General features: G+C 36.5%; 1 protein-coding gene across 1 annotated transcript in view; it reads left to right on the top strand.

Annotated features, from left to right (window-relative positions):
- The first annotated feature begins 5,184 nt into the window (after positions 1 to 5,184).
- Positions 5,185 to 18,323, top strand: part of LOC127737606 (transcription factor Dp-1-like) — a 47,525-nt gene continuing 34,386 nt past the window's right edge. The window contains exon 1 of the mRNA XM_052248446.1: positions 5,185 to 5,583. Coding sequence (XP_052104406.1) covers positions 5,538 to 5,583 — 46 coding nt within the window. The 5' untranslated portion in view covers positions 5,185 to 5,537. The remainder of the gene's footprint in view (positions 5,584 to 18,323) is intronic.

The raw sequence follows: 18,323 nt of genomic DNA, 5'->3' as shown, positions 1-18,323 counted from the left end.
TCAGTAAATATGATTGTGATGTTGAATGAATCATTTATCAGTCTACTTAGATTAAACTATACAAATCTTGAAATTTATACAATAAAAATGTCAAACCGAACATCAGGTAAGACGCTTGCACAATTCTAAATATGTGTTAAACACGACATAGGTTATATTACTAATTACAACAGAGAGTTCAAATATATGCTTTAAATAAAAATAATAATGTGCGATATGAACTAGCACAATTCTAAAGCTTTAACGGTGACGACAGTTATGATGTTACAAGAACGATTGCGTCAATAAGAATTCCAAATAAACAGCACTGAACGATCTAAATTTGTAAATATTTCAAATTTGACAACGGTAGAGTAGTTGCAACAGAGTCTGTGTATTTAAACATCGCAAACAAACGGCCGTTAAAATATAATAATAAATTTTGACTAAGGTTAACTAGTTGAACGTGGCTTGGTACTTTTACATCCCTCAAAAAATTAAGCAATTTAAATTGTATATTCAACAGATTTATTTTAGAGATGAGTAAGGTAAAGAAATAGAAACAGAGACTGTAATAAAAAGTAATACAACCCAAATGTGAAGCACTGCATGGAGTCGAACTACATCTTTTCATTTATCCCATTTGGTGCCAAAGTTGTTAATTTTCTTATCCAAAATCTTTCCCGAGTGAGTCTATCCTCCCTAGACCAAGCAGAGTTGTGGTCAATGATTGTAATGGTCAGTCGATTGAGATCTGCCTTAGTGTGGCCAGGGGATCTCAAATGTCGACTGAGAGGGAGGTCTGGCTTGCATTGGTAGTCGCTACGATGACCGTTCATTCGTTTGTGAAACGGCTGTTCTGACTCGCCAACATACTGTTTACCACATTTACACTGTAGGAGATACACAACATTTGTAGTCTTGCAATTAACATTGCAAAATATGGTGTATTCTGTACCAGTGGAGTGACTGTTAAAAGTCTGGGTAACCAGTATTTGTTTGCAAGTCAGACATCGTTTGTTTCCGCAACCTTTGCAAGAGCCCACAGACGAAGAGCCTGCTTGAGAGGATAAATCAGCTCTCACCAGCAAGTCTTTAAGGCTTTTGGGCCTACGGAAAGCCAGTACAGGTGGCTCGGGAAAGATCTTGGATAGTTTAGGATGTTTTTCGATTTCTTTCCAATTTTCGCGGATTAGGTGAGATAAGTTGTCAAATTTAGGATGGTAAGTCAACACAAAAGGCACCCTCCTGTTGACCTTTTTGACTTTATATTGTAAAAGTTCATCTCGGCTGATGTTGTTAGCACGAGAAAAACCTTTATCAATGTCTTTTCTTTTGTAGCCCCGATGTTTTAGGTGACCGCGAAGTTCTTGTAGTCGTTTTTTTGCAATATCGTTGGTGGAGCAAATCCTTTTTATTCGTATGGCCTGGCTGTAGGGAATGCTCTTGGTGCAATGTTTAGGGTGACAACTCAAAGGAGATAGATATTGGTGTTTGTCTGTGGGCTTGCAATACAGATCTGTAAATATGTTTCCATCCCTCACTTGCGTTGTAGTGTCAAGAAATGTGATCTTAGAGTCAGAGATTTCATATGTGAATTTTATTGAGGGATGGGCATCGTTGGCATGTTGAATGAATAAATTTAGTTCTTGTTCAGTATTATCCCACTTCATGTCAATATCATCGATAAATCGGAACCAAGAGAGGGGTTGATAAAGAGAAGAATTGAGAATTCTCTGTTCTAATTTCCCCATAAAAATATTGGCATAAGACGGGGCCATCTTTGTTCCCATTGCTGTTCCATTAACTTGGAGAAAGTGTTCACCATTGAATGTGAAGTTATTGCATTGTAATACCAAAGTTAGAAGCTGGATGAGACATTCAGTCGGTGGATGTAAGGTGTTACGGAGGGAGGTACCTCCCTCTATACTAACATCCCCCATGACGATGGTATTGAAGCCTGTAGGGAAGTCTGGAACTCTCGTAACACCTTACATCCACCGACTGAATGTCTCATCCAGCTTCTAACTTTGGTATTACAATGCAATAACTTCACATTCAATGGTGAACACTTTCTCCAAGTTAATGGAACAGCAATGGGAACAAAGATGGCCCCGTCTTATGCCAATATTTTTATGGGGAAATTAGAACAGAGAATTCTCAATTCTTCTCTTTATCAACCCCTCTCTTGGTTCCGATTTATCGATGATATTGACATGAAGTGGGATAATACTGAACAAGAACTAAATTTATTCATTCAACATGCCAACGATGCCCATCCCTCAATAAAATTCACATATGAAATCTCTGACTCTAAGATCACATTTCTTGACACTACAACGCAAGTGAGGGATGGAAACATATTTACAGATCTGTATTGCAAGCCCACAGACAAACACCAATATCTATCTCTTTTGAGTTGTCACCCTAAACATTGCACCAAGAGCATTCCCTACAGCCAGGCCATACGAATAAAAAGGATTTGCTCCACCAACGATATTGCAAAAAAACGACTACAAGAACTTCGCGGTCACCTAAAACATCGGGGCTACAAAAGAAAAGACATTGATAAAGGTTTTTCTCGTGCTAACAACATCAGCCGAGATGAACTTTTACAATATAAAGTCAAAAAGGTCAACAGGAGGGTGCCTTTTGTGTTGACTTACCATCCTAAATTTGACAACTTATCTCACCTAATCCGCGAAAATTGGAAAGAAATCGAAAAACATCCTAAACTATCCAAGATCTTTCCCGAGCCACCTGTACTGGCTTTCCGTAGGCCCAAAAGCCTTAAAGACTTGCTGGTGAGAGCTGATTTATCCTCTCAAGCAGGCTCTTCGTCTGTGGGCTCTTGCAAAGGTTGCGGAAACAAACGATGTCTGACTTGCAAACAAATACTGGTTACCCAGACTTTTAACAGTCACTCCACTGGTACAGAATACACCATATTTTGCAATGTTAATTGCAAGACTACAAATGTTGTGTATCTCCTACAGTGTAAATGTGGTAAACAGTATGTTGGCGAGTCAGAACAGCCGTTTCACAAACGAATGAACGGTCATCGTAGCGACTACCAATGCAAGCCAGACCTCCCTCTCAGTCGACATTTGAGATCCCCTGGCCACACTAAGGCAGATCTCAATCGACTGACCATTACAATCATTGACCACAACTCTGCTTGGTCTAGGGAGGATAGACTCACTCGGGAAAGATTTTGGATAAGAAAATTAACAACTTTGGCACCAAATGGGATAAATGAAAAGATGTAGTTCGACTCCATGCAGTGCTTCACATTTGGGTTGTATTACTTTTTATTACAGTCTCTGTTTCTATTTCTTTACCTTACTCATCTCTAAAATAAATCTGTTGAATATACAATTTAAATTGCTTAATTTTTTGAGGGATGTAAAAGTACCAAGCCACGTTCAACTAGTTAACCTTAGTCAAAATTTATTATTATATTTTAACGGCCGTTTGTTTGCGATGTTTAAATACACAGACTCTGTTGCAACTACTCTACCGTTGTCAAATTTGAAATATTTACAAATTTAGATCGTTCAGTGCTGTTTATTTGGAATTCTTATTGACGCAATCGTTCTTGTAACATCATAACTGTCGTCACCGTTAAAGCTTTAGAATTGTGCTAGTTCATATCGCACATTATTATTTTTATTTAAAGCATATATTTGAACTCTCTGTTGTAATTAGTCATATAACCTATGTCGTGTTTAACACATATTTAGAATTGTGCAAGCGTCTTACCTGATGTTCGGTTTGACATTTTTATTGTATAAATTTCAAGATTTGTATAGTTTAATCTAAGTAGACTGATAAATGATTCATTCAACATCACAATCATATTTACTGATGAAGGATATCTGTTATCCGAAATATTTATAAATAATTACATTTATAGTTCCTTTTTTTGTTATTGGTGTTGTTGTGTACACTTTTTAGGCGTTTCTATATATATATATATATATATATATGTAATTTTATGTCGTAATTACGAGATAATTTTCTCGTAATTACGCGATAGTTATCTCGTAGTTACACGATAATTATCTCGTAATTACGAGATAAAAAATGATTATCTCGTAATTACGCGATAGTTTTCTCGTAATTACGCGATAATGATCTCGTAATTACGCGATAGTTTTCTCGTAATTACGAGATATTTATCTCGTAATTACGAGATAAATATTTTTTTTTTTTGTGACCCTAATAGGCTTTCGTAACATGATGACACACGTTTCCACAATAAAGTGCACAGGTAAATAAAAGAAAAAAATGATAGTAATCGTGTTTTCATGATCAAAGCGAAAAAATGTAATTATAAGTATTGAATGCTTCTTTTAGTAATTTCATAGGGTTGTAAAAGCGTTGACCGTGCGCACATTTTTAGAATTTTTATATGTAAGCCATTCATCGTTTTCCGGTATATCAAGGATTTATATAGTATAGGCATCCTTGTGTATATGAATGATTTTTTTTGTGGGCCGAAGTGGCGGATCCAGAAATTTTCATAAGTGGGGGCCCACTGATTGCCTAAGAGGGGGCCCGCTCCAGTCATGCTTCAGTGATTTCCAATATAATCAACTAAATTTTTCCCTCAAAAAGGGGGGGGGGGCGGGCCCCCTGGCCCCCTAAATCCGCCTCTGGGCCGAACTTCAGTCAATGAAATAATTCTTTCTTGTAGCGCCCTTGTTTCACTTTTCAATGTTTTAAAGTTTCTTTTTTTTTTAACTTGACGTACCTAGCTTTATTAATATACGTAACCTATCTCCAGCTAAGGGACAAATTAAAGGTTGCATGAATACGGGATCGAGGGAGATAGATTTGTTGAATTGAAAGCAAATAAAATACATCAGTGATGTGTTTGATATAATTTTGACAAAATTGAACCATATCAAGTGACTATATTCCGCTTCAAGTTAAAATTTATAACTGACTAAGTTTTGGAACAAAAAAATCATGTAATTATCTATTTTTTAATCGTAGCTGATGCTTCTTTAAATGATCTGGAAGCTGAGCTACTGTGTAGAAATCTTTGTATACCGAAAATTGCATAATTAGTAAATTCTGGGGTGTCCAAAGTTAATAACTACACTTTGACAGAAGGATCCAAAATATTCCCGAACTTTTTTTAACGCAAGCGCGGTGTGCATTTCACGTGGTACAGTGGACCAATCGTATCATTTCGGTCATTGTCGCCGCCAAGCTCGGATTCTCAGGAAAAGATCCGATACACAAAACATTCCTTGCATGTTCAACAGACTTAGATTTGATAGCTAACTGGCATGTTCTAACTTTATCGCCAATCTTCAAAATGACATATTTGAAACTTTGCAGTCGTATGCATGCAGAATTCTCTAACTTTGCAGCACATTCCAAGGACCGAAAAGTTTCTGTGGACGCCATTTTGTCATTGGGAGATACAAGACCCTTGATTTATTGAGATAATATTGACTAAACAGACTATTTTTTGCTTGAAGAGAGACATAAACATTATATTTGTACATTCAGGGATGGATATTTTGCAGTAGATATTCGGAAAAATGGCGAATTCCAATACAACACTGGCCAGTTTGTGGATGGATGATGGTAAATTTTCCCTCGAATTATCCCCCTTGTTTCAAAAAGAATCCTCGTGCTCTTTTGTTTATGGCAATATAAACAATGTCATTCTATATTACTTGAAAGAAATAAAGCCTTTTTTTAAATTTCTTAAACCAAGAACAGGGACAGTGATGTAATTTTGTCAATCCGCTTATATCCGGATATTCAAAAAATGTAAATAAAAAGGTTTTAAAAAAAGGGGGTATGGGTACAGTTTTAGGAATTAGAATTATTTCAGATGAACTATCAAAAGGTAAATCACACAATTACAAACTTGCATAGAACAGCTACAAATATGATGACCAGTAACTTGGACAAGGAAGCAGAAGACAGAACATAATCAATTTAGAAGGCAGGGTCAAATATGCTCCCTACTACAGGATTTTATATACCCAGTGCTAACTGTACTAGGCATACTGGGATATCCTGTCTTGTCTAGTTCCTTCACTTTTCTAGGCTACCCAAAGGGATATTGTGACATGTCGTCCTGATGTTCTAGAAGACAATTTTTAAGTAAAGAAAATGAAAGATATATTTGTAATATAGAAATAAGAAGATGTGGTATGGTTGTCAATGAGAACTCTCCACGAGATATATAGAAGTTAATAACTATAGGCCACTGTACGATCTTCAACAATTAGCAAAACCTATACCGCATAATAAGCTTTAAAAGACCCTGAAATGACCAATGTAAACAATTCAAACGAGAAAACTAACGGCCTGTTCATGTTCAAAACTAACTAAAAAACAAATATTATATATATACATGTAGCAGCAAATAACAACAAGCTACTGATTTGGGACAGGCTCATACAGAATATGGCAGGGTTAAACATGTTTGCTAACCTGTAAAACATTTTATTTTTGGTGGAAGAAGATTTTCTATCTTCCGGAATCCAATATTGCTGTATGGTCTAAGTATAAACATAGACCTTTCCAGGAGTGTTTCTGTACCCCTTTCTGTGCTTGACAATTTTACAACTTACATGCCTCATCTCGAACACAAATTTGTAGACATAATCGGCAACAAATTTGTAAATACAAATGTACAGTCAGTCTGCAACGTTAAGCCTGAATTTCCCTGTCTAGTAAAAATCTCATCGGACTTGTGCAGAAGCACTGGTGATTCCCCGATTGGTCTAGTGATCATCTGAAATTGTTTGCAAAATTGTAGCCGGTATTTTATTGAAAACACGTTACAAATTTTTCGCTGACCTTGTTTTTATCAGGTATCCCTATTTTATTTTATATGGGTTTGTTACTAATCAAAGGGAACCAGTCGTCAACACAATATACCTAATTAACAACGAAATCGAGAATGAGGCTCGACCATGTGCTTGCAATAAACACAATCTATAAATACCACTCATTGTAAACAAACAATCAAGGATTCGATCTCATTGGATGCTGAAATGGAAACTGGGGGCTATCCCAGGTTAAACATTGAAAAGTTGAAAAGGCCTACACGAATACCCGGAGAAGTTTCAAGTTGAAAAAAGCTATGCAGAAAAACAATCTAGGCATTTTTAATTTTTACAATATTTTGTGCTCTAGTGTGCTTCCATGCAATTAAGATAGCTTCAGATATTGCAGTTTCTTAGATATGACTATCATATATAATAATCTAAATAAGTGATCACAAGAAAACGTGATATGAATTATCAATTTTTGTCTCTATCATGACCTGTTTAATAAACTGCAGCCTTAGAGTTAAACAACATTAACGGAAGTGGCAAATTATGAAGGAGGGTGTGGATGGGGGTTTACAGAATAGAGAAAAATGGGCAAAAAAAATAAAGAGTACTTTAACCTTTAATGGTTTACTTTTACAAATGTGACTTGGATGGAGAGTTGTCTCATTGGCACTCATACCACATCTTCTTATATCTTAATATTTAAGACTAATAAAAATATGAAAGAATATGAAGAATAAATAGCTTTTGCATAACAATGTATCACCTACAAAACGTGATTGGTTAATCGTTCCATTTTCAAGGCCACTAGCCTGACACCCGGGACTAGAGAATTTACCCCTCTGGCAATCAAAACTTGAAACCCAATATGCCCGACGGACTAGTAACAAAAAATTGGCGTCATCAAAGTAAAAAGTGGAAAATCCCTTCCTCGCTATTTTATTTTAGCCAATCAGATTCAATTACGTCATCCAGGATTCCAAGAATTTGAACTGATTTTGTACATGTTTTAAAAATAGGATAAATAACTGGGTGGACCGGTACCAGTATCATGTATTGATCGCAATTCCCGTACTTTCAATATAAATTTCTCAGTACACGGGGTATTGTACATTGCTTATGTCGAGATTTTCAATTAACAGTACGGGGGGGTATGATGCAGTGATCAATATTGACCTGTCTTGTCGGACAGCTGTTTAGCAGGAAACCGTGCAACAGACCAACCCAAACATCGTCGGACCGCAGGTCATGACCTGTAAAAAAATTGAAGGTCCGCCACCATCCTGTGAACTACAGGACCTCCTGTCCTGTACATATTTTGAAGCATGCAGTATTAAAATTGGGAAAAATGTGTTGCTATATCAAACACAAAATATTGTTTTCCTCCCGAGATTAATGAAAAACAATTGTCCTTATACTAATTAGGATCTCGGAAATACCCTAGTCATATTTAAAGATATATATGGGCAACACAAATAGTAACCCAATCAGAATGCAATAATATAAAAAGCAGCCAATGAAACCACGCTTCCATTGACACACGGCGAGATTTTCTTGTCAACTATTTTATGCATTCCCTGAAAATTGGCATTTCTAATGTGACTTCTTTTTTTAAAAAACATATTATAAGACGATTTTAAGGCTCACTGGCTTTTCCCTTACTGCCCAACCCTTTCAATTTGAATATTTTGAAGATTTTGTATCTCGATGCGTCAGTTTCCGGCATTTCTTTTTCCCCCGGTTCATTATGCATGTGCCTGAAACACGTTAAATAAAGTCTTAAAAAATGAAGTTTGTTTCAATGTGATTAAACATGCAAAAGTGTAGTACCAGATAGTAGTTTTGGTTACTTCATTTATCATAGTCAAAGCACTCAGAATGCAGGATTTTGCATCTAATTTTTCAAAATTTTTCAGGGAGGGGGGGCATGCCCCCAGCAAGTTCGCAGCCTTTCGCACTGCTCACCGATGATAATAAGTAGGTCCTGTAACAGCAATGAAGGTCCAGTAAAAAATATTTGTTACCGGACCTCCTGACCTGTTAAAACAATATAAGTTTGGCTGGGTCTGGTGCAACATAATATAGTTCTACATATTTTAGTATGGGCACCCCAGGAACTTCGCCAGTTTCAAAACGAAAAACGGTAGATGAAGGAGTAATGAGGCTGAAAATTCATCCCCCAAAAAATGCCAAATATGACCGAAAATAGCGAAATGATCATTTATAGTGTCATGGACAGAAAGATTCCCCTGGGGAACGTCGACTGTTGTTGAATGATGATAAACTAGAGATGATGTTTTGTGAATATTGAAGTTATTTTCCCAATCACTCTAATAAAAAGTTAAGATCCTTGTTATAATTAATAAAACAAAAAATTATTTGATTTTTATTAAATACAGTGTATAATGTCACTTTCAAAACAAGGGACACCCACTTTGTATTATGCACCAAACTCTGAATTTGTATGGCATACTCAGGTTAGCAGGTCAGTTTTGCTGGGCTAGCAGTTCTTCCATCAAGGCTAGTAAAATCCTGCTACCAATAAGTCCTGGGCTAGTGAGCTGTAACATAATTTTTTAACCCCTGCATTTTGGTGTTTCATCCTGACACACGTGTTTTGTTTTATAATTAGCTAAGATACTTCAAACATTAATGTGATGGATATATTTAACAGTAGTTTACTAAAGGATGAAACTCTTTTAATTTCAAATTAGAATTCTAATGATATCTTTTAAGTACAGGTTTTCTGCACACTCGCACCACATTTATTTTTAGTCGCCTACCGACAAAGTCGAAGGGAACTTTAGGTTTGCACTCCGTCAGTCTGTCTGTCCATCTGTCAGTCCGGCAAATCAGTTTTCCACACTTTTTTTCTTCGTGCTTGAAGATATTGATATGATATTTGGTGTATTGTTTTATTATGACAAGTTACAGATCAAGTTCGAATTTTGTTCCGGTCTGATGATTTTGTGCAGAGTTATGGTCCTTGGACTTAGAAAATTCACTTTAATAATCAGTTTTCAATTCTTTTTTTTCATCATTTTTGACGATGTTGACTTGATATTTGTTATATAGTTAACACCATGACAAGTTATAGATCAAGTTAGCATTTTGTTCCAATACAATGAATTTTTAACCGGTAGTGGACTATGTATTGCCATGCAATACTCTCAGAATGCTTGTTGATTTAACTTTCCCAATTGTTTTTTAGTGATTCTGACTTTTCTTAACTCTCGCGGTGTGTTCTTAAATCATTTACAAGCATTTTTAACTTCTACTTGATGATGATAAACAGAGTTTTCCATGAAAATGCATCAAATGATCACACACAATTTAAAATAATCAGTTTCAGTATCTGTCTTCTTGGCTCTCATGATCATGATACAGTATGACCCGGGACATTCTCAGTCCAGATCATTAGATGATAAAAATTTGAAATGTCTGACTTAATTATGTTGTGATTAATTATGATATAGTCCAAATAATTATGATGTCTTGAAAGGCTATTTTAATTTTTTGCTGTGATGCCTTCCTATATATATGATGTCATAAAGCTGAAGCCATTTTTTCGTTAGACTTCTGAGAGAGAATTTCTTCTCAACTCTGAGACCCAATTGTGCCATGAAATCTCGCTGACGGCTAGAAATTTTAGCATATATACAAATTCTTACCTTTTTGTGCTTGTAAGTGCAAAATATTTCCAGAAATTTCCAAGAGTAATGAAAAAATAAGTTATAATTCCATCCGAGGTTGGCAATAATCTACTGCTTTTTAAAACGTTTCCCTGATTTCCCAAGATGCTTTACTTTCGGATAGTATAAAATAAATTTTTTGCATTAAACTCAGTAAAATTTGTCAGACCTGAATTTCTGGGAATTGTAACTTATTTTCTCATTACTTTAAAAAGGAAATTATAGGTACTTTTTTGCACCAACAAACACACAAAAGGTAAGAATTTGTATATATGCAAACATTTCTAGCCGTCAGTGCAGATTTCATGGCAAAATTGGGTCTCTTACACAAATGTAAGTCTGACCATGAAAAATGGCCTCAGCATTATGACGTCGTAGGAAGGCGTCGCAGCAAAAAATTAAAATAGCAGTCCGCACGCTCAACCAGAGGCCCACCAGCCCAGGCTTGTAAAACTTCTATCGGGCCTGTACAAATCCTCTCCCCAGGCCAATATAATCTTAACTAAAATTTTCTTAAAATTCAGCTTCGGGTCTTTAGATTCAAAAGTCTATTGTGAAGACTGAAATAGCCTTTCAAGACATCATAATTATTTGGGCTAGTTGTGTCAGTCCAATTGTCTGACTCAAGGAAATGAATTTGTCATTAAAATTATCACAGGTTCCTGACTAGGGACAAGCAAATACAGAAAATGACTGGGTTTGAATTGTTTTAACAAGTGCTCAAAACCAAACCCTTGAAAAGGGACAATTGTGTAACAGCACAACACAAAAAACAAACATAAAAAATCAATTAATGAAGACTTTTGAACTGCTTTCAAATATGATAACAACTACATGTATAGCAGTTCATGATTGATTGTTGGGTTAGTGTTGCTCAAATTTAAGTTTCATCTGACCTTGACCTCATTTTCATGGTTCATTGGTCATTGTTAATTTTTTGTGTTTTGGTCTGTTTTTCAAGTACTGTAAGCAATAGGACAACCATATTTGGTTTATGGAATGATTGTAAGGTGTACATGTCTGTCTAGCTGGTGTCATCTGACCTTGACCTCATTTTCATAGGTCAATGTTAAGTTTTTGTGTTTTGGTCTGTTTTTATACGACCACAAAAAAATTTTGCGGTCGTATATTGGTATGACGTTGGCATCGTCGTCGTCTGAAGACACATTGGTTTTCGCACTCTAACTTTAGTTAAAGTAAATGGATCTCTATGAAATTTTACCATAAGGTTCAATAAAACAAAAGCAAGGTTGGGATTGATTTTGGGGGTTATGGTACCAACAGTTAAGGAATTAGGGGCCAAAAATAAGCATTTTTATAACTTCCAGACATAACTTGTGTGTAAGTGTATGGATCTCCCTGACATTGTACCACAATGCAAGGTTCCTGGGAACTTCCATATCACAAAGGGAATGCTGGGATTGATTTTGGGGGTAATTACCTCAAAATGTAAGGAATTGGGGGCAAAAAACAAGCATTTTTCTAGTTTCATGATAATAACTTGTGTGTAAGTGTATGGATCTTTCTGAATTTGTACTACAAGGTTCCATATCACATAGGGAAAGCTGGAATTGAGTTTGGGGGTAATTGCCCAAAATGTTTAGGAATAAGGGGCCAAAAAGGGGCAAAAAATAAGCATTTTTCTAGTTTCCAGACAATAACTTGTGTTCAAGTGTATGGATCTCTCTGAAATTGTACTGCAAGGTACAATACCACAAAAGGAAGGCTGGGATTGATTTTGGGGGTAATTGCCTCAAAATTTTAGGAATAAGGGGCAAAAAAACCAAGCATTTTTCTAGTTTCAGGACAATAACTTGTGTGTAAGTGTATTGATCTTTATGAAATTGTACTATAAGGTTCCATATCACAAAGGGAAAAGCTGGGTTTGAGTTTGGGGTAATTGCCCTAAATGTTTAGGAATTTGGGGCCAAAAAGGGGCCTAAAAACAAGCATTATTCTAGTTTCCAGACAATAACTTGTGTTCAAGTGTATGGATCTCTCTGAAATTGTACTGCAAGGTACCATACCACAAAGGGAAGGCTGGGATTAAGTTTGGGGGTGATGAATCATAAGGGGGTTCAAAAAATTTGGGGGGATTTTTTTTTCCATTTTAAATTGGTTATTTCTGATTTATATATAAAAGCAAATAATAATGATATGGTTTGAATAGGTAAATTAAAATTTTTTAAGTTCTTAGACCACATTCTGATTCATTCTGTGTCAGAAACCTATGCTGTGTCAAATATTTAATTACAATCCAAATTCAGTGCTGTATCAAGCTTGAATGTTGTGTCCATACTTGCCCCAACTGTTCAGGGTTCGACCTCTGCGGTCGTATCAAGCTTCACCCCAGCGGAGCATTTTATTGTGTTTTGGTCTGTTTTTCGATTACCATAAGCAATAGGACAACCATATTTGGTGTATGGAATAATTGTAAGGTGTACATTTCTGTGTGACAGTTTTTATCTGACCTTGACCTCATTGTCATGGATCTTTAAAAATGTTAAGTGTATGAAATTTTTGTAGTAAAACCTTTATCATTAAGACTTTCAATGGTGAGTAAAACAGGCGAGACATTTCAGCGTGTGCACTCTTGTTATTGACAAAGGAAGCTGGAATACCTATGGTGAATAATCACCTTCCACAATAAAACTTTCAAGTGAATCCCAATCAATTCTTGGTATATTTGCTTCCCTCAAGTTGAACTTGCTGAGATGCAATGTATGGAATAATAGAAAATTTAATTTGAATCAAACAATATTAGGAGATTTTTATGTTTAGTTTAATATGTTTTGGTGGAGACCTGACTATGTATATTATTTTTTGGAAGAAAACAAATATGTTGAAAGCAACAATGGCACATAGCAGGCTGGGTTGGCCACTTGGTGTGGTCTGCTTTCTTTGTAATTCAAGTTATCCTTTCATGTATCTTCTTCCAACTCAAGAGCTACAGTATCAGCTCTTTGATTAAGGAAATGAAGTGAAAACAGCCCCCGGTATTTACCAGTGGAACACGTGTTTACTGCCATGATCAAGACTCCTCAAGTTGTCAATACTGGCAAATACTAGTGTCTTGTAAGTGGCTTGATTCATGTGGCCAAGAAGTATATCCTTTGTAATATTACTATTTGATAAATCTTTATTTAACCATATTTGTGAACAATTCAATTAACTGTGCAATCTTAAATGAAAGCATTATTTCAAGAATTTTCCTTTCGGACGATGCATATTCACACATTGTTTACTAATTAATAGTGAACTTTTTTCCTGACAATTTTGTGAATTTTTGGCCTACAACTATCTGTCTATTAAACAGATCAGGTAGGGGATGGACTTTATAGTAACTTTGTATCAAAAATTCAATTGGCCAGTATTTGCTGCCAGCCTTGTCACAACTAGCTATTGACTGGTTTGTTGCCGGCAACCTTGTCCGAGAAGGGTGATTTGTAGCTTGTTGAAGATGCACATTGATCTACTGCAAAAAATTTGCTAGGATTGAGTTTGGGGGTAATTGCCTCAAACGTTCAGGAATAAGGGGCAAAAAAGGGGCCAAAAACAAGCATTTTTCTAGTTTCCAGACAATAACCTTGTGAAGTTGTGTTAAAGTTTATGGACCTCTCTGAAATTGTACATTTTTCCTGAAAAGAAAGAAATCTTCAAAATTTCCAAAAAAATTTGGGGGAGGATTTTTCCAAATTGTTTGGGGGGGGGGGGGGGGGGGGGGTGGGTGGTTCATACTTTTTTCTTAAAAAAAAAATTTGGGGGTGGGATTTTTTTTCATAATTTTTTTTTTTCCAAACATCCCAAGCTTGAATATTGTGTCCAAACTTGCCCCAACTGTTCAGGGTTCGACCTTTGCGGTCGTATCAGGCTGCGCTCGGGGAAGCATTTTATTATTGTATAGACTTGTAAAAGCATTAATATTAGGCCAAAAAAAAAATATAAGTGTTCACTGCAGGGCTTCCAAAAAATATTTGAGCCAGCAGGACATTTTATATCTTATCCCGATTTTAATCCCTTAAGACTAAGTCACAAAAGGCAATTATGGTAATCAGATGGCCATCCCAATGATTGACATTAGATTAAAAAAAAAACAATATTAAACTTTACTTTGATGTGAATTTGATGTTTGGACGTAAACTGTTAAATTGGCAGTGCATAATTCGAAGTGTGCACATCAGCGTGCTCATAACTGCCTTAGACTCTTTATTTGTGCAAAATTACGTTGTCAAAAACTTTACTTTCGTTTTTAAAATCACATTTTCCTAACACCGGATGTTGACCTGACAATGGTAAAACATGGACCAGAAACGGATACGTAAAATCCGTGTATGTTCACAAAGCACGACTGAGTGTAGAAGCTCTTTCCACGTTATTTCTTCAACAAAATACTTGAAATGAACGTTAGATACAGGTATCAATGATAATTTTTATCATTTTTTAAGAAATGTAGGATGCATAATTAAATTTCCCTACTGTGCACATGCGCACACGTGTTCTAGTTCATACAACGTAGTTCTTACGATTTTTCATTTAAAACCTTTTTAAATTTTTCATCAAATCATGTTTATAAACGTATTTCTTATAATTTCAGTCTTTTGGACTAAATCAATTAGATAGAAACCGCTGAAATGTAAGAAATTAACTTTGAATAGACAGATCAATTTATACGATGTCCGGTACTGGAAATAGTTTACCTGTCACCTGAACAGGTAGATTTCAGCTGTCCAACAACTAATTAGCCTTGATTAAAATTAGAAAGTATTGAAGTAGGGGTTGTTTTGATAGTAATTAATCATCATGTCACTTTTATGACCGGAAATGTGTGGCTGTTAAAGGCAAAAGGTTGGGTCAAAAAGATCGTGAATTATGCTAAAACGACCGTCTCTTAAGAAAGCCTTGACAACTAAAAAGTAGATGACCGTTTCATGCTTTGCCCAGCCGGACTTTTACCGGACATTATACAATTGTCCGGAATATATGACCGTTTTGGAAGTCTTGGTCAGGGCTTCCAAAATTATTTTTAGCCAGCCGGACATTTTATATATTATCCCGATTTTAATCCCTTAAGACTAAATAAACAAAAGGCAATTGATTATGGTAATCAGTTGCCGAGTTGGCCATCCCAATGATTGACATTAAAAAAAACGATATTAAACTTTCTTTGATTCAAATTCGAAGTTCTGACGTAAACTGTTAAATTGGCAGTGCATCATTCGAAGTGTGCAACATCAGCGTACTTATATCTGCCTTAGACTTTATTTGTGCAAAATAACGTCTTCAAAAACTTTACTTTCGTTTTTATACCGGATGTTATCTTGACAATGGTTAAACATGGACCAGAGATGGATACGTAAATTCCGTGTACGTTTGCAAAGCGTGAATGAGTGGAAGTAGCTCTTTCTACGTTATTTCTTCAAGAAAATATTCGAAATAAACGTGAGATAAAGGTATCAATGACAATTTAAGCATTTTTTGAAGAAATTAGGATGCATAATTAAATTTCACACCTGTTTGCGCATCGTGTACTACATTGTAGTTCAAACAGAGCCATGTCTCTAGGTTCAAACAACGTGGTTATGACGATTTTTCATTTTCACCTTTTTAATTTTTTCATCAAATCATATTTAAGTCTCCCAAACGAAGTTTGGGAAGACTTATTGTTTTTGCTCAGTTCTTATTATTATTATTATTCTTCTTCTTCTTCTTCTTCTTCTTCTTCTTCTTCTTCTTCTTCTTCTTCTTCTTCCGCCACTTTTAAATTTGAACTTGTCCGCACCCGTTCTCCAAAACCGCTTGTCAGATTAACTTAGGGTTTCACAATATGTTAGACTAACATGTCTAGTGGTGCAATCAGGGTTTTGTTTGTGCAATGGGGTTTATAAAGGGGTACTTTGAGGGGCAAAAGAAAAGAGGGTTTTACTATAGAACCCTATGGGATTTTATTTTTTTAAATTTTCAAATGATTATAAATTGAAAACCGTTTGTGATAGACACAATCTTTTTAATTGAAAATGTTCTAAATGATAAAGCCCATTAAATGAAATACAGGGTTAGTCCCCAGGGGTCACCCCCACCCCCTGCCATTTAAGAAAGTTCTAATACCTTGTAAGTGGTCAAGATCCCCACCCCTAAACCATATATATTTTGGTTTGTTATGCTAAGATGGTTTGAATGATATACAGGGTTAGTCCCCAGGGGTCACCCCGACCCCCTGCCATTTGAGAAAGTTCTAATATCTTGTAAATGGTCGAGATCCCCACCCCTAAACCATATATATTCTGGTTTGTCATGACAAAACACATCAAACGAAATACAGGGTTAGTCCCCAGGGGTCACCCCCACCCCCTGCCATTTAAGAAAGTTCTAATATCTTCTAAGTGGTCAAGATCCCCACCCCTAAACCATATATATTCTGGTTTGTCATGCTAAGATGGTTTGAATGATATACAGGGTTAGTCCCCAGGGGTCATCCCGACCCCCTGCCATTTGAGAAAGTTCTAATATCTTGTAAATGGTCAAGATCCCCACCCCTAAACCATATATATTCTGGTTTGTCATGATAAAGCACATCATATGAAATACAGGGTTAGTCCCCAGGGGTCATCCTGACCCCCTGCCATTTGAGAAAGTTCTAATATCTTGTAAATGGTCGAGATCCCCACCCCTAAACCATATATATTCTGGTTTGTCATGATAAAGCACATCATATGAAATACAGGGTTAGTCCCCAGGGGTCACCCCCACCCCCTGCCATTTAAGAAAGTTATAATATCTTGTAAGTGGTCAAGATCCCCACCCCTAAACCATATATATTCTGGTTTGTCATGCTAAGATGGTTTGAATGATATACAGGGTTAGTCCCCAGGGGTCATCCCGACCCCCTGCCATTTGAGAAAGTTCTAATATCTTGTAAATGGTCGAGATCCCCACCCCTAAACCATATATATTCTGGTTTGTCATGATAAAGCACTTCAAATGAAATACAGGGTTAGTCCCCAGGGGTCACTCCCACCCCCTGCCATTTAAGAAAGTTCTAATATCTTCTAAGTGGTCAAGATCCCCACCCCTAAACCATATATATTCTGGTTTGTCATGCTAAGATGGTTTGAATGATATACAGGGTTAGTCCCCAGGGGTCATCCCGACCCCCTGCCATTTGAGAAAGTTCTAATATCTTGTAAATGGTCGAGATCCCCACCCCTAAACCATATATATTCTGGTTTGTCATGATAAAGCACTTCAAATGAAATACAGGGTTAGTCCCCAGGGGTCACTCCCACCCCCTGCCATTTAAGAAAGTTCTAATATCTTCTAAGTGGTCAAGATCCCCACCCCTAAACCATATATATTCTGGTTTGTCATGCTAAGATGGTTTGAATGATATACAGGGTTAGTCCCCAGGGGTCATCCCGACCCCCTGCCATTTGAGAAAGTTCTAATATCTTGTAAATGGTCGAGATCCCCACCCCTAAACCATATATATTCTAGTTTGTCATGATAAAGCACATCATATGAAATACAGGGTTAGTCCCCAGGGGTCACCCCCACCCCCTGCCATTTGAGAAAGTTCTAATATCTTGTAAATGGTCGAGATCCCCATCCCTAAACCATATATATTCTGGTTTGTCATGATAAAGCACATCAAATGAAATACAGGGTTAGTCCCCAGGGGTCACCCCTACCCCCTGCCATTTGAGGAAGTTCTACTATCTTGTAAATGGTTGAGATCCCCACCCCTAAACCATATATATTCCTATTTGTCATGTCTCGAACATTTGAATGACGTATACGGTCAGTCCCCAGGGGTCCCCCCACCCCCAATGTTCTAATATCTTGT

The sequence above is a fragment of the Mytilus californianus genome, unplaced genomic scaffold (genome assembly GCF_021869535.1).
Source record: "Mytilus californianus isolate M0D057914Y unplaced genomic scaffold, xbMytCali1.0.p SCAF_4, whole genome shotgun sequence".
NCBI classification, from domain to species: domain Eukaryota; kingdom Metazoa; phylum Mollusca; class Bivalvia; order Mytilida; family Mytilidae; genus Mytilus; species Mytilus californianus.
This window is presented reverse-complemented; position numbering and strand designations above follow the sequence as displayed.